This window comes from Miscanthus floridulus, chromosome 8, assembly GCF_019320115.1.
Source record: "Miscanthus floridulus cultivar M001 chromosome 8, ASM1932011v1, whole genome shotgun sequence".
Lineage (NCBI taxonomy): Eukaryota > Viridiplantae > Streptophyta > Magnoliopsida > Poales > Poaceae > Miscanthus > Miscanthus floridulus.
In genome coordinates, this window is record NC_089587.1 from 169,843,127 (window position 1) to 169,864,753 (window position 21,627).

A 21,627-nucleotide genomic window follows, 5' to 3' on the forward strand; every position below is an offset into this window, starting at 1 on the left:
GAGCTCCCTAACATCGCCGATGCCGACATGATAGGAGCCTTCCTATCTAGGACAACCTGCGAGTCTTTGGTTCACAAGCTAGGGCGCAGGGGCCCATGGACCACCAAGGAGCTCCTAGACATTGCCACCAGCCATGCCTCAGGAGAGGAGGCAGTTGGAGCCATCTTTGACCATTCCAACGGCAAGGCGAGGCAGGACGAGGACACCAGCAAAGGCGCCTCCAACCATACCACCAAAAGAAGGGTTTCCTAGCCACTACCAATCGCAAGGGTGGCCAAAAGCCCATGAAGGGCGCTCCGAACCACTTTGAGAAAATGCTCAAGGGGCCATGCCCAAACCATGCTTTCCTGGCCAAACATCTGTACAAGGATTGTGGTCTCATGCGCAAATACTTGTCCAGAGGCCTCAACAAAGGGGAGCAGGGGAAGGAACCTGCCCCCATAGATCATGTCGAGGAGAAGGATGATGCCTTCCCAACGTTGAACGGTGCCCTCATGATCTTCGAAGGATCAACGACCTATGACTCCAAATGCCGCTAGAAGGTCATGCGCCATGAGGTCTATACGACCGAACCGGCCACACCTGCCTTCCTCCGGTGGTTAGAATTCACCATAACCTTCAACTAGACCAACCATCCAGATACCATCCCACACCCGGGAAGGTACCCACTTGTTGTCAATCCGATCATCGGCCCAAAGCGACTCATGAAAGTACTGATGGACGGAGGCAGCGACCTCAACATCATGTACGCCAAGACACTCGAAAAGATGGGCGTTGACCAAACAAAGCTCTGCCCCATCCGAGCACCTTTCCATGGCGTCATGCCCGGTAGACAGGCCGTACCGCTGGGGCAGATTGATCTGCCCATCACTTTCGGGGATCAGTCCAATTACAAGACTAAGACCCTCACCTTCGACGTGGTAGGGTTCCCCAAAACCTTCCACGCCATCCTCGAATGTCCATGCTACACAAAGTTCATGGCCATCCCCAACTATACATACCTCAAGCTAAAGATGCCGAGCCCCCATGGGGTCATCACCGTCGGCACCTCCTTCCGTCATGCTTACGAGTGCGCAGTCGAATGCTGCGGCCATGCCACAGTAGTCATCGCCTTTGAAGAACTCACCACCCTCAGGGAGGAGGTCATTGAAGAAGCACTAGACACAAAGAGGTCATCTGGATCCTTCGAATCAGTGGAAGGGTCCAAGGAGGTCTTCGTGGACCCTAGCAGCTCCGAGGGCAAAAAAGTCCACATCAGAACTGCGCTCTCCTCCAAATAGGAAAGCGCGCCCGTCGACTTCCTCCACGATGACAAAGACATCTTTGCATGGAAACCCTCAGATATGCTAGGCATCCCAAGGGAGGTCACCGAGCATACCTTGAAAATCCACCCAGGCTCCAAGCCGGTGAAGCAACGCCTGCGCCACTTCAACGAGGAAAAACACAGGGCCATCGGTGAAGAGATAGCAAAACTGTTGGTTGCTGGGTTCATCAGGGAAGTACACCACCCAGAGTGGCTAGCAAATCCCGTTCTTATGCGAAAGAAGGGCGAGAAATGGAGGATGTGTGTCGATTACATAGGCCTCAATAAGGCATGCCCGAAGGACCCATTTCCTTTGCCACGCATAGACCAAATAGTCTATTCCACCTTAGGGTGCGAAACCCTCTGCTTCCTTAACGCATACTCCGGCTACCACCAGATCATGATGAAAGAGTCCGACCAGCTCACGACGTCTTTTATCACCCCCTTTGGATCATTCTACTACATTACAATGCCGTTCGGTCTGAAGAACGTAGGGGCAACTTACCAGTGCTGTATGCTCAACTGCTTTAGGGACCTCATTAGGTGGACCATTGAGGCCTACGTCGATGACATCATAGTTAAGTCCAAATGGGCCTACCACCTTGTCGCCAACCTTGAACAAACCTTTGCAAAACTCTGGGCAAATGGACTGCTCAGCTTCATTGTCTCTGAGCGCGGCATCAAAGCCAACCCAGAGAAAATCTTAGCCATCATAAGGATGGGCCCGATCCAGAACATAAAAGGGGTTCAGTGGATCACAGGGTGCCTCGCCACCCTCAGCCGATTCATTTCATGCCTCGGTGAATAAGGACTCTCCCTTTATCGACTCTTGAAGAAATCCGATCGCTTCGAGTGGAAAGCCAAGGCCCAGGAGGCGCTTGACATGGTCAAGCTATTTCTGACCAAACCCCCAGTCCTGGTTCCTCCAAGCAACAGAGAATCCCTCCTACTGTACATAGCGGCCACCACACAAGTGGTCAGCGCCGCCTTAGTAGTAGAGCAGGAAGAAGAGGGGCACGCCTTCAAGGTGTAGTGCCCTATATATTTCATCAGCAAGGTATTATCCGACTCCAAAACCCGCTACTTCCAAATCCAGAAACTCCTCTACATCATCCTCATCACCAAAAGGAAGCTATGTCACTACTTTGAGTCACACCATGTGACAGTCGTGATGTCGTTCCCCCTCGGTGAGGTTGTTCATAGCCAGGACGCTACGAGAAGAACCGCAAAGTGGGCGCTTGAGCTGATGGATCAGGGCATTACTTATGCCTCCCGAACGGCGATCAAATCCCAGGTGCTGGCTGACTTCATCGTGGAGTGGACTGAAGTCCAGATGCCACCAGTAGTCGTCGATCAAGAATACTGGACGATGTACTTTAATGGATCGCTGATGAAAAAGGGCGTCGACGTGGGACTAGTCTTCGTGTCACCCCTCGGGGTCCACATTTACATGGTTTGGCTCCATTTCCCCTCATCAAACAATATCACAGAATACGAAGCGCTCATCAATGGCCTATGAATCGCCATCGAGCTGGGCATCCAACGCCTCGACATCAGGGGCGACTCCCAGCTGGTCATCGACCAGGTCATGAAGGAGTCAAGATGCCACAACACCAAGATGGTGGCATACTGCCAAGAAGTCCAATGACTAGAAGACAGATTCGATGGCCTTGAGCTCAATCACATCCCAAGGTGCCTCAACGAAGCAGTCGATGCACTCGCGAAAGCAGCATCTGGCCGAGAGCCAGTGTGATGGGTGTCTTCGCCAACGATCAACACAAGCCCTCGGTGCGCTACGAGGGGTCAGAATATGTAACACCCTAGGTGTTAGCCTTGCATAACTTGATTTGCATAGCATGAGCATGATCATCAAGCATTCATATATAAGCATTTACACTTCAAACATTTGATTGAAACATATGCAACATTTCTTATTATTTCATGTTTCCGTGTTTATATGCATATGATCATGAGTGTAAACATGTAATTGATTAATATGGGTCACAAAAACATATTAGCAACACTTAATTTAGCAAAGGGAACATGGTTCATGAATGTCACCTTTCATGGTCAAGCACTTAAGTAATGTTACATGTGTTGACCTGGATAGCCCTATGTGTGACCAATGCATGAAATGATTGGGTGACCTTGCAATTAGCTTAAACATGTTTAGAGTATCATTATGAACAACTTTGATATTCATGGTTAGGGTCAAATAGGTCATTAAGCCCTAGTTTGAAGGTATACCATCATTTGAATGTAACATGTTTGACCAAGTTTGAACTATGTGCTAGAGACCTTGCATGGAGGTGGTCACTAAAGCAAAGTTGTAGTATTTGATATGGGGAACAACTTTTATTTTTGGGTCATGAGATGATAAGGTGCATAGCTTAGTCTTTTGGAGCTCACAAAAATTAGCAAAACAACAATTTCAACACTCAGCATTTTTTTCTAAGTCATTTGGAACTGACAGGCTGACAAGCCGACTTTGGGGATGATGTAACTCAGTTTTGGTTGCAAATTAGCACATGATTCTTTAATAAGAATTGGAGCTGGTACATTAGGCTTCAACTTTGGTGTAGGAAATTTTTGCTGAAAGTCCACGGTCTTGGAGTTTTCTTCATTGCAAATTACGTCGTCAGGCTTAGCATTGGTTCACTGAATGAACTGAATCCAATTCGAAACGCTGGTTTCAGTGGCTGACATCAGCAGGGCTCGCACGCTGCGTGGTGGCCAGCAATGGCCGCGCATCACCGGTGCCCTACCCAGTGCGGCCAAGGCGGGCCAACGCGCACTACATCACCCCCAGCACCCGCCCGCACTGAGCGCACTTGCCATTTCCATTTCCTCGGCTTCCATCTTTGCCCGCAGGAGCAACTGCCTCAGCACCGAGCACCGCCGTCGCCATTGCTGATGCCAGCTCGCCCCCTTCGCTTCTCCACCACTGCAGCTGCTCCACCAGCACCCCTGTGACTCGCCACATCCACCCGTGCTCGTTGACCATGCTCGGTAAGCCCTAGCACCGCGCACGAGCTCGCCGGAGCATCACCGCCGCGCCCGTCACCATGGCTGGAGCACCTCCCTCCACCATTGGCCGTGCAATCTTGTGCACTAGGTTCACCTGAGTCCATAGAAGCTCGGCCGTGCTTTAGATTGCTTCGCCGTGGCCTCCACCGGCGTAGCGCCATCGTCCAGCTCCGCCGTGCCACCATGAAGGCCGCCGCCGTGCCTAGCTCCGACGGTAGGCTCGGCCAAGTAGGTCAATAGGTCTGGGAGGTCGTGGGGGTCATGACGTGTAGATGGCACCACCGGTGAACTCACCAGCGACGAGCTCTGGCTACGCCAGCATCGTATAGCGCTGCCGCTCTATTTTGTTTCACTGACAAGTGGGTCACTAGTTCGTGGGTCCTACCGGTCAGCGACAGTAGGGAGTAGGATAGTTCATTTGATTCAAGATTTCATGCTGTTTTGTAATATTTATATCTCTAGTTATGTAGATTCAAAATTGTGGAATAAATTTTGTAGTATCCTTGAGGAAGTGTAGTATTTAGGAAAAATATAATCTTGACACTAGTAGTAGAATTTTTGGAGGATTTAAATTGAAACTTGGAATGTGTTTTTGAATGTATGTAAACTTGTTTAATCAATATCTAGAGTTCCTGTGCTCCAAAAATTATGAAAGTTTTGTGGTACGCTATTCTTGACATGTATGAGCTCTGGTAAAAATTTGACAATCAGTGCATGTATAGATTTGTAGTTATAGATTTTTCTTTTATAAATAGGAAATCCTTGTATGAATTTTTATAAATTATTTATGAATCCAATATTCATGAAATTTGTTGGAGGTTATCCTAGTACCATATGGATGCTAAGAAAAATATAACATCTATTGCTTGACACTTTTCACTAGGGTTTTCTAATTATGCTATTTTAAGCCTTTCTGTCTTGTCATTTTTATATAGAATGTTCTACTTAGTAAAATGGCATGAAACTATTACAGTAGTCTTTTGATAGCATTAGTAAGGCACTGTAAAGTTTTGAGAATTTATGGTACACATTTAGTATAGGTTTATTATTTAACCTAAGTATTTGAATAAAATGATAAAGGAAATTAAATAAATATTTTGGGCTTTACCATTATGTTCTCTTGAGTGTATTTGGTATGCTTGCACTGTTGGTAGACTTTGTGTTGTAAAAATTTGAATACTTATATGAAGTAGAAGTATTGTTGCTTTATAATTTGAATTGAGTGGGTTTTCGGATAGATTTGGTAGTTGGTATGTTGCATGGTGAAAATGGGGTTTGCTGTAAAAATGGTTAGTAACAAAGTTGTAGAAAACTTCTTCATGTATCTTGTGTTAAAATTTCAGGACCATAGACCAAAGGGTTTAGGAGTTATGGCTGTTCAAAGTTAGTGTTTCCGAATTGCTTGCTCTCTGGAATTTCTGGACAGCATTGGGTTGCTTGTCTGTTTTGGTTAAGATAAGTTGTGAATTAGCTTTTGGTGATTAAATAAGAGTTATAGGCAATTTTATAAGCTTTCTAGAAAGTCTAAGATCACTGCATTTGGATAAGCAGAACTGCAGTTATGAGTAAAATAATTAGCTGCTGTTTTGTAGTGTGGTACATGAATTGTTAAAGTAGTTAATTAAATAATCAAGAAGAGATATGCACCTACTCAGTAAAACACAATACAATTGTTATTACTTCAGTACCATGATGTTAAGATTTCTTACAAGAATGCATTCATCATGTATCATCATATTATACTTGTCAACATATATGCATTCGCAATACCTTATGCCATATTCATGCATCTAGGATTGGAGGAAGAAATGACGTTGCTGGAGTTCGACGAAGTAGAGGAAGGGGACCAGCCAGAGAATCCTCAAGACGCAGCTCCCGAAGGAGAGGAACAGATTCCTGAAGAGCTTCTAGAGTGTGCTGATCACCGCCCCACGTCCTTTCTGAAAGGCAAGTCCCGGAGCATTCTAAGTCTCCCAATATTTTACAAATGATTTCTTAAATTCTTATGATTGTTGCATTAGGTTATAAGAGTTGAATGGAACCACTTGATGCATATAAATTTCTTATCTAGATATATACACCGTTAACCCTGTGTAGGTCCAGGATCGAATATATGCTTAGCCATGCTTAGACCGGTAGAAGTCGGGTGATTTCCTGTCACCTGCGAGATATAGGTTGGTACCGGAGCACGGTTGGCTATATTTGCTATCATGGAACAGAACCATGGAGTGATGGAAATCAAGGCTAGGCAGAGTCTATGTGTAGGCTTACTCATGTGATTCCATCTGTGCAGATTAAGGACCGTACCGTTGTTGGCGCTTCTGACAAGATTGAACGCATGCCTATCACTTAGCTGGCCGGATAACTCGTTCCGACCGTGAAGCCGAGTAGCTCAACTCAGGCCAAGCCCCGTTTTGTTGTGCACTCCTTGTAGGGAGCCAAACTGAGCCCAAGGGCAGGGTAGTCCTGCACATCCTGGCATTTGGTGTCCCCGACTGTGCGACGCGGTATGAACCCGCAAAATGTGTACCTAAGTTGTACCAAAGGTGACCTAAGGCGACTAATGATCTAGTCTGTCTGGGTTTGTGTTCGGAATAAATTCCCAGCTGGTTGAAATCGATTCGAATCGCCGTCTCTCCCGGATAGTGAGAAACTTGGCTAGTCCCAGCATCGTAGTAACTATGTTATGGAACATGATGGTTCGAATGATTATGGAATTACAATACCTGCTATGGTCCTATTGTATGCTTTTAAAATGAGATACCACATGTTAGAGATGGATAGTTATAATTAACTTGATAACGGAATCATAATTGTATAACTGAGTTAATCACTTTTATACAAAATGTTGTCAAGCTATCTCCACTTATACAGCCTTGCATGATCCTTGGAGTCATTTTAGTTCTAGTTATGATGGGTAAGTCTAGCTGAGTACCTTCTCATACTCAGGGTTTTATTTTCCATTGTTGTAGATGGCACTGTGTATCATGGTTATTGCTAGAGTTGCTTCTATCTCGCTGTGGATGAGGAGTAAGCCTTGGGCAGGCTTCTTTATTAATCCCTCTACTTGCTTTTGTGGACTATGATCCTATTTCGACACTGTATTAAACTATGTTGGAAACTTTACCTTCAAAACTTAATTTGCTTCTGCTTTTATCTATCAAACTCGGTTTGTAATAACTCTGTTTCATTCTCTGATGATGGAAATGTATCTATGAACTTTATGTAATATGTGACATGTATATTGAATCATGTACGATCTTGGTTGTTGTAAATCATTTATCGAGACCCGTTGTGGTACTCGATGGACTACCGGGTTTATATGGCTTCAAGTATAACAGTGCGACCGCTTGTGGGCTGCCATTGTACTTGTACTCTTATAAATTGGTCGGTTCTATGACAGAACAGGCCGACAATGGCCCATCTAATCCGACCCCGGAGGCCGACCCGCCGACTACTCCGCCCGACCCCGAGGTCATGGAGCTTGAAGAGGATCTAGCAGCAGAGCCCGACCCTCACAACGACTAGAGAATGCCTTACCTCGACTACCTCCTCCATGACACACTACCAGCGGACAAGACGGAAGCCCGACGGCTCGCACGCTGTGCCAAGTCCTTTGTTCTTGTAGAAGATGAACTCTATAAATGGAGCCACATCGGATCCTACAGCTCTGCATCCCCAACGAATAGGGAAGACTTCTGCTGAGCGACATCCACGGTGGGGTCTGCGATCACCATGCCATGCCAAGGACCTTGGTCGGAAACATGTTCCGACAGGGCTTCTACTGGCCCACCGCAGTAGCCGACGTCGAGCAAATTGTATGCACCTGCGAAGGGTGTCAATACTATGCTCAGCAGACTCACCTCTCGGCCCAGGCGCTCTAGATGATCCCCATCACGTGGCCCTTCATGGTCTAGGGGCTCGACCTGGTTGGGCCACTCAAAAAGGCACCCGAGGGCTTCACCCATCTACTTGTCACCATAGACAAGTTTATGAAGTGGATCGAAGCTTGACCGAATTCCATGATCAAATCCGAGCAAGCTATGCTGTTCTTCTTCGACATCATCCATCACTTTGGAGTACCAAACTCCATCATCATAGATAATGACACGCAGTTCACCGATAGGAAATTCATTCAATTATGTGATGAACAACACATCCGGATCGATTAGGCAGCCGTCGCGTACCCCTGGACGAATGGGCAGGTCGAGCGCGCAAATAGCATGCTCCTGTAAGGCCTTAAGCCCAGGATCTTCAACCGGTTGAACAAGTTCGGCATGCGCTGGCTTGCTGAGCTCCCGGCGGTGCTCTAGAGCCTAAGGACAACTCCTAGCCGGGCCATCGGCTACACACCCTTCTTCATGGTCTATGGTTCTGAGGCCGTTCTCCCAACGGACCTTGACTATGGAGCACCAAGAATCAGAGCATATGATGAACAGGGGGCCGAGGCATCCCACCAAGATGCCATGGACTAGCTAGACGAAGCCCGCGACATCGCCCTCCTCCATTCCACTAGGTACCAGCAAGCATTGCGATGGTACCATAGCCGATGGGTGTGGGACTAAGCCTTCAACATCAGGGACCTCATCCTCTGCCTCGTGCAGAGCAACAAGGACCACCACAAGCTCTCCTAGCCTTGGGAGGGGCTGTACGTCGTCGCAGAAGTACTCTGCCTAGGCGCCTACAAGTTGAAAACCATCAACGGCGAGGTCTTCACCAACGCCTGGAACATCGAGCAGCTACATTGTTTTTACCCTTAAATAAACACATGTTTTTTCTTATTAGTTTTTGTCCTTACAAATCCCTGATCTTTAGTGACATCTGACCCCTGCAAACCATGAGGGGCCGGACCTCACTCGGGGGCTGATACAAATAATACAAGCATATTTTGCAAACACTTCCTGCGTTATCTTTGCAAACTTTATCTAAGTTTTTCGGTTCTCCTCATAACAAGTCCTAAAAACTAAGATTTCAGGAACAAATTCTGAGTACAACTGGTAGGACTACGGGAGACCCACGCCCCAACGGCTACAACCTCTTTGCTCACCAGCATAATCAGAACTAATTCACCCGCATTCCTAGTTTTTTGCAACTTGGGCCATGGGAAGGCATCAAAACCTCTTCACAAAAAGAGGAAGCTGAAAAACTATTTATCGTAACAAAAGATGGAAAATTTGTTCATTTTTGCACAAATTCACCACTTATAAAGTGATTTTATCACGCAAAGGACTAATGTAATCCTAAAATTCAAAGGACTATTCACTCGGGGGCTCCCCCAAACTTATTCGATTATAGTCTTTGCTTAGCTTTACTACAAGTACTACTACGATCGCTGCGCCAAGCTCTCCATCAGCAACGTTCGGGCATGTACACGGCCCAGTTCGTCTACTACGGCTGCCACGCCAAGCTCTCCATCGACAATGTCCGGGCACGTACATGGCCCAATTCATCTACTACGGCCGCCACGCCAAGCTCTCCATCGGCAACGACTAGGCACGTACACGGCCCAGTTCATCTACTATGGCCATCGCATACTGCTCCCCATCAGCGACGTCCTATCGCTTCATGGGATCCTCAAAGGTGCCGTCATCTGCAATGACAAGCACCACGCTGGCAACTATGGTGTCCCTCTGCTGAGGCGCCCAGGGACTATGCCATCGTCATCAGCCATGACCCCGACAGCGGCGCCTCCACCGGGATGCCTAGGGACTACACCATCATCATTGGCCGCAACCCTAACAACGGCGGCAAAATCGATGATGCTCAGCACCTTCTAGCACCTTTTCTCCTTCGGCAGCGGCGACCCCTCCTCAACATAGGCAAACCACACCATCTCATCTATGTTGGATGACCTCCAGCTCGACATCGTGCTCCAGATTCACAGGTGGATCTATGAGTTCTTCTCTTCCTGACATTACCCTCTCTTACTTAGGAGCCGATGCATTCGGTGAGAAGGAAGGAGAAGAGGTGGCGGCTCAGAGGCTGGCGGGGAGGTGGGGTGAGAACTCTTTCCCCCCCTATTTAAAGAGGGGGCTTAGCAGCTAAGGAAAAGTGAAAGGTTCGGACGAAAAACTTTCTGCCTTCCCCTATTCAATACAAATGCGAAATCAATGCTGACAGAAATCTGAGGGGACGCGCCGAAAACGATAGGACATGCTCTGGTCGATGGGACGCTGCCTGGTAAGCCAGAATGTCACCTAGGCATAGCCCGCCACTAATGTGCCCTGGACACGAGAATCGGGGCATGCTCACCTGCAGGCGATTCTCCACTTCCCTAAGTAGGACCATGGAATGACCCAACGATAGAACCTCTGTGGCAGAACCTCCTAAGGAATCAGGCCCACATGCACCTATCATTGTCTTAATAGACCTCGGATAGCGTACATGAGTTCCCAACAACTCAACAGGTCTGTCGGGTGTCCTTGGGAAACCCAAATCATCCATGATTCTCTTTTCAAATAGGATCCCAATCACAGTCATTGTAGATTACAATAGTTTATTCAACTATATACATCAGAGTAAAAGATAGTGGAAGTCTTAAAGTAACATAGGTTATAAACTAGTTGTTTTCAAACTTACAATACCATAAGTGTCTTTCAACCATAGTAGCGGGGTAATATTACATTAACTTTATTTATCATACAAACTAGTGCCTTGTCCAAAGACCATTCATTACTCCTCATCATTATTGACTTCAAACACCGACATGCAGTAGGGACCAAAACAAGCCTGTGCATGCGACTCACCTGCAACAAGGGTTAACAAACCCTGAGTACAAAAGTACTCAACAAGACTAACCCGACATAACGGGGTGTAAGACTTTAGAGATGCAGGGGTTTGGGGCAAGGTAAGGATGTAGCAAGATTCAAAAGTTCTTTGCCAAAAGCTTACTATTCTTCATTCTATTTTCAAATTTTACCACTAAGTACCTTTTGTTCATTATCTCAAACTAAATGTACATTTCTCGTATTCCATTCCTTCTCATTCCATTGTTTTCTCATATTTTAGTAATTGACCAGTCCTGCATTGCTTCTGTAATGAATCGAGTCTCCATATCCGCGAAGCACCGGTAATTCGAATTGATTCAAGTCCTAGCTGGGGATTCCTTATCACACGACATATGTAGAACTTAATCTTGCATGTATCAACCTCACTACCGGATCCTCCTATACTAAGCCGTCTCCACGCCACCCGAGAGCACAGTACACCTCAAATCCAGCCACATTCTAGCCATGAGGGTACACGCTACTCCCGCCATCTCTCCACTCCCAGTGCATGGGCATTCGTCTTAGTATTGGATTAGCCAAAGTAGGCTTACCGGAGTATGTGACCAGTACTACAAAGTGTCTCGTTCAGAAGATCCACAACGAGTGGCCTTTAAGTGACATAGCCGGCAACATTACCCAACATTCAAGATAAGTTATCCGACTAGTCTCTAGTTCATTCTACATTCTTTCTTTCTTTGGCCAGTATGCCATCTTTGATTGTATCGAAACTTTTACTTTGAAAGCCTACCATAAAGCATACTAAGCATTCTACGCCTTTGTAAATGAAAACATCTTCAAGGATGGTAAACAATTATCAAGGTAGGTAATGCATCAAGTAGGTAACATTTGAATTAAACAACTTAATGCAATAAGTAACATAGGTGATAAACTTTTCAAAGTAAACAAGGTAAGGGCTTAATGCATAAACCGGGGCTTGCCTTCGTTGACGATCTTAGGTTCTGGGTTAGTACCACAATTATCAAATCCCGTGACAACCGAGGATTCTTCCAGAACTTGCTCAACTAGAATCGTTTCGTTCTCGGGTTCTACATAAAATGATAACATATGCTTTAACATGATGATAATGTAAACATGATGCTTTCACGGTACATGAAATGTAAAAACACCCGCAAATGATTTTATTTCTCGGTACAGGTGCAAGCCAACAAAACCAACCTGCAACCCTATCAGTAAGAACCACACATGTGACTTGACCAAAAGGATCTTGGAACCCTACTAGTCACAAAACATGACCAAAACAAGATCCAACACTAATCAAACACTTAGGGTTTGTTTTTATTTATTTTTGAATTAATTTGGAATTAAGCCCAAAAATGAACTTGTTCCAAATGACCTGAAAATTTTATGCAAGATTCCTCATGACAAATTAGTGTACCAAAACAAATTTCATGATTTTTGGAATTATACAGTGACCTACAAAAATCATGGAAATTTCATTTTTCAATTAATGGACTGAATATTTGAACATTAAAAATTTATTCAAATTTCAAGTTTCATATTTTTAAATCATACTAGCACATGTACAGAAGCTACACACAAAATTTTAGAATTTTTGGAGCTATCATGAATTTCCTACAAATTCCCAAAGTTTCAATACTATTCACAAATTTAGGAAATAAAAACCATCACTGTTCTTCTTCCTCACTCGCTCTGACAGCCAGGCCCCACTGTTAGTGACTCAAAGCTAACGCACGGCGGCGTGGTCAGTTCCGATCAGCAAAATGCACCGGCGGTGCTTCTCCGGTGAGATGGACTGTACCAACGTGATCTACACCATGTCGTGAATCTAACCCAACCCTTAGATCAGCAACAGGCACACCAGATAGAACCCTACGCCGGCCATGGCGGCATGGACCCGGCGGCGGTCGACGTAGCTATGGCTATGGTGCAGTAGAGTCAAAAGAAAGGCGAGCATCACGCTTCGAAGCTCACCGTGATCACAAGGGTGTACTTGGTGCAGATGGAGGCGTACGGAATCGCCCTGGCCATGGTGAGGTGGGTCGCGGTGGAGCTTCGGCCGGACTCGGGGAAGACAACGTCACGTGGTGGCGCTGGACGTCCAGGAGCAACACGACCAGGCTTGGGAGGAGCAGGAAGATGAGGCAGAGTTACTGGCGGATGCTACTGACTCAAGACGCTACGACGGTGGCAAATTTTGCGAGCACAGCGAGGTCATTGGCGGCGAGCAGAGACAGGAAAAGAGGAGAGGGACGATGACGGTACGGCTATTTATAGCCGGGAGAAGCTCGTCTGGCTTCGACAGCACACGACGAAGACGCCACGGCTATGAAGACATGCCAGGGCGCGAGGAAGCGGCACAAAATGCTCGGCGGCGGCAGAGGCGTGGCGCCGGCGGTAAGCGGTGATGTAAATCCAAATTTTTGAATTATTTACAGAACTGCCACTGAGTCTATTTTTTTTAAATTACTCCCAAATTTTCTAAAGAAGTTGAAAATCTCCAAAAATGAAAGTTGTCCAATTTTTCAAACTCTACAACTTTGCTTCTAGAAATATTTTCAAATTCTACCTCCATTTTGAAATTTGAATTTGGGGTGCATTTGAGCATTTGAATCATTTCAAAATTACTCCAAATTTTATATGTAAACTTGAAAAACTTTGAATACCAAAGTTGATCTACATAAAATAATCTCCAACTTTGCTTTTTGCCTCAACCCCAAATTCCTCATGGATTTTGAATTAGTCAAAAGTGGCAAAAAGGACTTTTATAATTTGAATATGAATTCAAATTTGATTTGTCTTCCTTTTACTTAGATTTTGATTTTTGACCAGTAGCATGGCCCATTAGGGTTATTTGAGTCAAATGACACATGACCTCACATGATCACATGAATTTTGACCCTTGTAGTCATGATCTTTATTTAGGGTTTTGAATCACATCACATGAAATAACAACATTATGAAATAAACCTTATTTAGTGAATGCATTCAAAACTTTATACTATATGAATGCTTTGCAATGCATATGATGACATGTCAAATTTTAATATTAGGTCAAAACACCAGAGGTGTTACAACCTCTATCCTAGGGGAGCCCAACGGGCCTCCTAGGTCGATCGGGCGGCCCAGGCAAAACCACCAATGAACGACCAATTGAAAGATAAGCACCCCTATTTACCTACTTTGAGTGTTGAATTCTTTACCGAGCCTCTAACCCCAGCAACGGCAGAGGCACAGACATCGCTCAGGGGCTACCGAGGGCGCCTATTTGTTTAAACACCCTCTTAGCCCGACCCCTCCTTACATTTAAAAAACTGGAAGCACAGCATGTGGGAATAAAACGATGAATACAACTGGACGAACCAACAGACCCTACGCCCCGACGGCTATGTTGTTTTTTATTTACTAGCATAATCACATTCACATTTCCTCACATTACTAGCCTTAGCTCTTGCCTTCCCACAAGGAGTTTGGAGGGGTCCACCTGCAGAGCCCCCCCTTCAGGGGGAAGCTGACAGATCGCTTAAAAATCAATCAAGCGGCTCGAATCACCGCCAAGAGACAAAAATAAAAGTAGCGATACTTATGTTGGTTACACCGGCCTCATTGAAAATGTCGGACTCGAACCTGGCTCAGACACGTTTGGTAGGAACCTCCCATGGCTCATACCACCAAGGTAACGTTACTGACCCCCGCTTTCGTTTCGATTAAACTATATGCTAAATTCATACATCCAAACGTTGCATATGTAAATTATTGCATCCCAATGCTTTGTGCCGCGTCACAGAGCGGTAGCCGCTTCATTCAATATGAGCGACGCCTAACTGGAGTTTGAAGGCTGGCCCATGAAGGGCTCGAGGCCACCTCATGTCAAACAGAGCCAGGGGAGGAAAACCGAAATGAGCCCCAGCGGCCTCACCCGACCCCATTCAGAAATGAACAGGGACATTTCGACCTTTCTTGTTTGATTCTAACCTCGAGCTAGACCCACAAAATCTCCGTCGAGGAGAGGCCAGGCCACCTGAGCCCAGTGAACGGCTCGGGCATCTGTCGGGAGGTGGGTTAAGAAGTAGTGGAATGCCACATGAGGGCCCTACTGACCCCATCAGCGAACGATGGATCCAGGTTCCACACGAACATACCCATTAGCGAGCTCATTGAGCGTGGCACTCGAGCCATCAAGGCAAGTGTTGTCAACTCAGCCCCTCCGGTCATGGAAACCGAGGATGGGGTAGCGCGTGAAAACATGGCCGACCCCTAATAGACCCTAAAGGGCTTAGGGGCTCAAGCCACTCGATCCAAGATCAAGAGACTGAGGCTCAAAGGCTGACCAGCGAAGGGTCTGGAGCCGCCTCGCATTAGACAAGGGCTAGGGGAGAAAACACAGATGATCCTCAATGGCCTTAGCCCGACCCGCATTAATGCGAATAGGGTCATCTCAACCTTCTTGTTCAATCTAGCCACTAGCCGAGCCCATAGAAACCCCATTGAGGGGGAATCTATTGGAAGGCGGGCAAAGGAGTAATGGAACGCCACCCGAGGGACGGTCACACAGCGATCATCAAAATCCTAGGTAAGGGGTACGAGTAAATACAAACGTAAGTTCGCCTCCCTCGCTCTGGTCTCCACTAACATCCGACCCAGCAACCGCAAGGGGTTGGATCTCACTCGGGGGCTGATAAAGGTATGGGTACCTCCTTTCTCTTTCCAAAAAACATTACATTAGATCTCCTCCTCACATCAAGACTAGCGGCAAGGTTCAGGGTAATAGACTAGTAAGACCATAAAAAGCCCACGCCCCAACAGCTACGATAATTTTGCTCACTAGCACAATTAAAATTTCCCCTACAAAACTTCGGGCCCTATGGTCTTAACAAATGGAAGGGTCGATTGTCTAAATCTTTTTTCATCGCAAAAAAGAGAAGAAGGTAAGATCAAACAAATGAAACAAAAATTACGAAACCGTTTCTAGGACACAAAAGTACTAACACTTGTTCACATATTACAAATAAGTGTTTATCAAACTAACTACTTCCGCGAAGGGAGAACCTCTTGTTTTAGCTTGTGCGCTAGGTTCTGCGTGAGGGGAGCCACTACCTTTTCCATCTCATCTAGCTCAGCATCATCATTGATAGGCATGAAGCCATGACTCACTACCTTTAGGTTAATCTCCTGATCGTAATGGGAATTGGTGACAGCAAAGGCTTGGGTGATCCCGGTGTGAAAGGCGTCCTCCTCAAGTTTGCCTACCCATGCCGTGATTCCCGCGGCATGAGCTACAAGCGAGTTGGATCCTTCTGGCTATGCCACCCTCAGGGCGTCAGTGACCACTCCAACAATGGCTTGTAGAAGGTTGTGCTCATCGCTCTCGACTCGGAGGATCCCTCGCACTTTGGTAAGCTCCTTCTCCAGCCTGGCAACAACATTCTCAATGTCCAACCTTTGGCTCACCACATCCCCAAGATCCGCCTGGAGGGAGTCGGCCACCCCACGTGCCTCATCGTGCTCCCGGATGGCCCAGTCCACCCTCTACTGCAATGCCGTGGACCTCTCCTTAGCCTTTAGCTTGAGATCTCGCTCCGTCTCCAGCTCCCCTGGCCTCCTCGGTAAGGCGGTCCCATTCCGCCTTTTGCTCACAAAGGAACCGGGACTTGTCCTAGCTATGAGCAATAATATTCTAAAAAAGGACTGGAATCAGAAGACACAAAAACACAGAAATATGTGAAGAAAGAAGAGAACAAGCGAGAAGATCAAGCGGATACCCAGATAGAAGGACCGAGGATTTCGCACAAGGCACCACTGGCCTCATTCAAGGCATTCAACGTAGCCGAGAACCCTATGTCTAGATTCTCCCACTCTAGGCTCTCAGTAGCATCATCGAGCGAGAACAGAGCCGATGATGGGTCCTTGGTGGCCATCCACTAGAGTGGCGGCTCTCCCCTCATGGGAGAGCGGCTGCCTCCCAACAACAGGGCCAAAGGCGGGGCCCCCTTTGGGTCCTCGTCACCACCGTCATGATGACCGAAGACCCTCCAACCACATCCTCCTCCATCTAGCTTGCCCCGGGCACCACGACCTGGACCACCGGTGGTGCAGATTGCACCACCCCCTCGGATGCCACCATGGTAGTATCCGACCCCATTGGGCTTGTTGCGGTTGCAGCCACCTCCGGTTGGGCCCCTAGTGGCATGAACTGCGCTGCTCCATCGAACGCCACTGCGGTGGCATCCAACTCCACCTGGCCCACGTCTAGCGTCGTCACTTGGGCCGCTGGGGGCACGAAATGTGCCACCCCCTCAGATGCCACCATGGCCGCATCCGGCTACTCCTGGCTTGTCGTGGTTGTGGCCGCCTGCTCAACAACCACCAAGGGCACGGGCACCACTACGGACGTCACTAAACCAGCCAACGAGGTGGCAGCAGCAGCGACACTCCTATCTGAAATAGGGGTGATGCCAGGCAGCGTGATCCATCCCTCCTAAAGGGCAAGGCTCTTCCTAGGTGCTGGCCCAAAAGGGTAGCCCCGTTGCAAGAATCTACAAAACGGAAAAAGGGCATAAGGTCGGAACAGAAAAATAAAGGAAGAGAACGAGGGGAATCAGTGACGTACTCTGATGCTTTCGGTCGATGGGTATGTTTTGGGGATGAACCCCTAGACCCCTGCTCCAACTCATGCGGGCGGGACTGTTTCAAGCCTGCCCCCTGCTCCGACGTAGGGGGGCTCATCTCTCTTTCCTCTAGGGGCGCAACACCATAGCCGCTCCCCTCCATCGGCTCATGGGGTGCGGCGCCAGAGCCGCCCCCCTCCATTAGCTCACGAGGTGCGGCATCGGAACCGCCCCCTCTGCCAGTACCTCGGGGATGGCCTTGGATCCGTCCCCTCCCATCCACCGATTCGCCACCAGCACCCCGTGGGTGACGGTGGATCCTCCGGCTCCCACCGGACCCAGAGCTAGGCCCGACTCCACTATCCCACGGACTCACTTCCCTCCACATGGAAAGGAAGGGGTCCCTATAGGGACAATGAGTCCTCGTTCACCAAGTCACCCCAATCCACGTCGGCTGCCATCTCATCATCATTGTCGTCATCATTGTCGTCGTCATCATCGTCATTGTCATCATTGTCATCGTCACACTACTAGTCTCCTCTCCTCGATCGCGAGCTTCGCCTTCTTCTTCATGAGCTCCCTCATCTTCTTGTCCTAATCGGCTAGGGTGTGATTTGCTACCGCTTGGGCTGGGTCCTTTGGCAGTGGAACCAGGCTATTCTTGAAGAACAGTCCCCCTGGCTAATCCTGTTATCCCACGGTTAGCATCAGAGGATCAAAAATTTCAAGCAAAAAGAGGAGCAAGGGAAAAGAAAACTTACAAAGTCAACAAACCCCATCTTCGGCTGCATTGGGGGATGCCCTAGCACCGGGTACACAAAGTCAAGGACGGCGCCAATGGAGTCCTTCATGGGCTCCATCGCCTCCTTAATACGATGTGCCACCTCGGAAGGAGGGAGCGCTTCATCGGCGAGTGTCGTCCCTTCGAACGATGCTTTAGGCACCATCTGATATAGGGGAAGCGCGCGCGCCATTAGCGGCGCAACCCTCCTCACGTGGTAGGCACCAATAATCCCCAACCCCTTTGCACCCCTCTCCTTTAGAGTTTGAAGGGCAGCGAGATGGCCATTGAGATGCTTCTTGTCCTTGGCCTGAACGCCCCACCCCCATGACTCCAGGGCCTCTAAGATGTAGCACCCAATGAAGGCCAGCATGGGAGTGGTGGCATCATTCTTGACATAGAACCATTGTGAATGCCACCCCTTGTTAGACATGGTTAGACGCATCAATGGATACGCCCCCGCCCGGGTGTTGTAGAGGTGGATGCTGGCACACCCCACCAATGCATGTAGATCTTGCTTCCCGACCCGCCTCTTCACGAGATTAACGGCAAAGAGGTACCGCCATAGGTCAAAGTGGGGATCGATCCCCAAGAACCCCTCGCACAGGGCGACGAACATCGCAATGTGCTGAATCCCATTGGGAGTAAGGTGTTGAAGCTCCACCTAGTAGTAGTCCATCAGTCCTTGAAGGAACTGATGGGTGGGCATGGCAAATCCTCACTTGTGGAAGTAGGCGAAAGAAATGATGTACCCTTTGGGTGGCTCTGGTTCCCCCTCTTCATCGGGTAGCCGCCACTCCTCGGTGGCGGTCAACGAGCGAAGGAGGCCTCGGCGGACGAGGCCCTCTAAGCGCTGAGGAGAGATGTTGGATTTGTACCCCAGGTCTATTGCGATGGTAGGAGTAGCATGGGGAAGAAGGCAGTAGCGAGTTTGATGGCAGAGGCAGTATGGGTGCAAGAGGCGTAGGCAATTGGCGGCGGAGGCTGAGGACGCGAAGGCAAGGAGGTAAAATGTGGAACCCTGGGGGTGAACCCCATGGTTTTATAGGGGCGACGGATGCGAGAAGGGCAACCATCTGCCTCGATCTCTGAGCCTGCCACGCACACCGCCACATCACCTCACGGGATACGCGCACATGATCCCTATCTCTTCCTGAAAAATCATGCCGGACGGTTCGCCTTCCCCCAGCGGACCAAGACTCTCTCTCCATCGAGGGGACACGGGTCACAGAGCTTTTCCCTCTGGCCCACCTAGGGTCCTAAAGCTAAAGGCCCATCCCAATTAGGGATAGGCCTGCAAACTACCAGGACTCAAGGATGCAAGCGTCACTAGGGCCTTGATCTACAGTTAGGTCCCAGCCAGGCCGGCACTGAGTAAAATTCCCACGAGCGGAATACCATGATTCCCTTAAATATCTCATCGATGAAAAACTAAGTCTTTTAGCCTTACCCACAAAGGGTTCGATACTACCCCCTAGGTGACTCTACTTGAATCACCCTGGGGCTCAGGGGCTACACCCATTGGGTGCGCTCGCGCGCACCCTCTGGCAAATTAACTCTGACGAAATCGAAAACACCCCCCGGGCGATTCTGTCCGAATCACCCAGGGGCTCGGGGGCTACTATCGGGGACCTAATACCGGGGTACCCCAGGAGGTGGAACCAATAACCATCGAATGTTAAAAACTCCTAGACGGACAAGGGCACCGCTGCATTTCTTGCCCGAATAACGGGAGTTTGGTTCTGCCTCACCCTACGCACGTAGGCTAGCTCGACCTCACCCGAGGGCTAAGGGCTAGTATCTGCCTCGCTCGAGGGCTAAGGGCTAGACTCCGCCTCGCCCAACACCTTTGGGCCAGCTCCGCCTCACCCGAGAGCTTAGGGATAGACTCCGCCTCACCTGACTCAAGAGGGCTGGGCTCAGTCTCGCTCGACCCAAGGGATTTAGGCTAGACCCCACCTCGCCCAATGTCCGAGGATGGACCTCGCCTCACCTGATGTCCAAAGACTGGTTTTGTCTCTCCTAACAACCTCTCCCCGCTCCCTCATGATGATAGGTATAGGGTAGGACAAGACGTTCGGGTCAACCACGGCTTCAAGGACCATACCCTACGCCCCGGCAGGAAAAGTACTGCCAGGGAACAATGGGATGGGTGCTTTAGACCCTCCTAGGTGTAGTAGAGCCTAAATAGTGTTGTGGGCACATGCTCATCGCCCTATAGAGTTGTAGGCGCTGCCTTTAGCCCTCGGACATGAAACCCAACGTAGACATACGACAACCACTATGGTCCAGGGAAGGACTCACATCCTCCACAAATGACAGATGTGTTGTCACCACGTTATGGTCCCAAGGGAGTGGTGCCCACTTCATGGCCCCTTGGGTCCACCAGATCGGAGCACTCGCTTTGGCCTCTGGACGCCCTCTCCAATCAGAAGGCCTTGCCCACAGCGCTACTTTGGACCCCGACTCCGCGTCCCTCCAACGGGGACACATAGGAACCAGAAGGTGTGCGGAGCAAGGCTAGGCAAGGCTCATAAGTCAAAACCACTATACTAGAGTCCATACCCTATGCGAAGCAGTACTCTATAGCCATCCTGACATTCTACAGTGGCATCGACAGTATTGTAGGTGCTTACCATTCTCTCGCACCCACCAGAATGGATAACAAGGCTTGGTAGACATGAACAACAAGGCTGGGTAGCGTATGCACCCTTGCCCTCTCACTTGTAAAGCCATCCCCTTCATCTATAAAAGGTGATGTGCTTCCTCCAACAAAGGGATGGACTTTGGACAACACAACACACATCACACACAGTCAAGCTGCTTCCAAGCTTTTGGCATCCTTTCGACCCTTCCATCAGAGACTTGGGACCAATCCCTCTCTCGACTGTTTGTACCCCCTACTACGAACCATTTTTGGTGCTAATAACATGAGCAACAATAGACTAGACGTAGGGACATTTAGCCCGAACTAGTATAAATCTTGTGTCCTTTAGCGCACCATCTAGGCCTAACACGCATCACTATAAATTTACTTGTCAGTGCTTGTTCAAAACACCGACAACAACCATAATTACCCAATCGATCTTCATTATCGTGGCCTAACTTAATTGCCTCTACAAAACACATGTTAGTCATAGTAATCACATATTGTCATTAATT

At 48.3% G+C, this 21,627-nt stretch overlaps 1 protein-coding gene across 1 annotated transcript; it reads left to right on the forward strand.

Annotated features, from left to right (window-relative positions):
- Positions 1-716: 716 nt before the first annotated feature.
- Positions 717-1,280, forward strand: LOC136470165 (uncharacterized). Its single transcript, XM_066468104.1, has one exon. The coding sequence runs from the start codon at positions 717-719 to the stop codon at positions 1,278-1,280; it is 564 nt and encodes a 187-aa protein (XP_066324201.1).
- The last annotated feature ends 20,347 nt before the right edge of the window (positions 1,281-21,627 follow it).

Bases quoted from the DNA above. Each gene is read 5' to 3' on its own strand.
- LOC136470165 (XM_066468104.1), top strand. From the start codon at position 717: ATGGACGGAGGCAGCGACCTCAACATCATGTACGCCAAGACACTCGAA.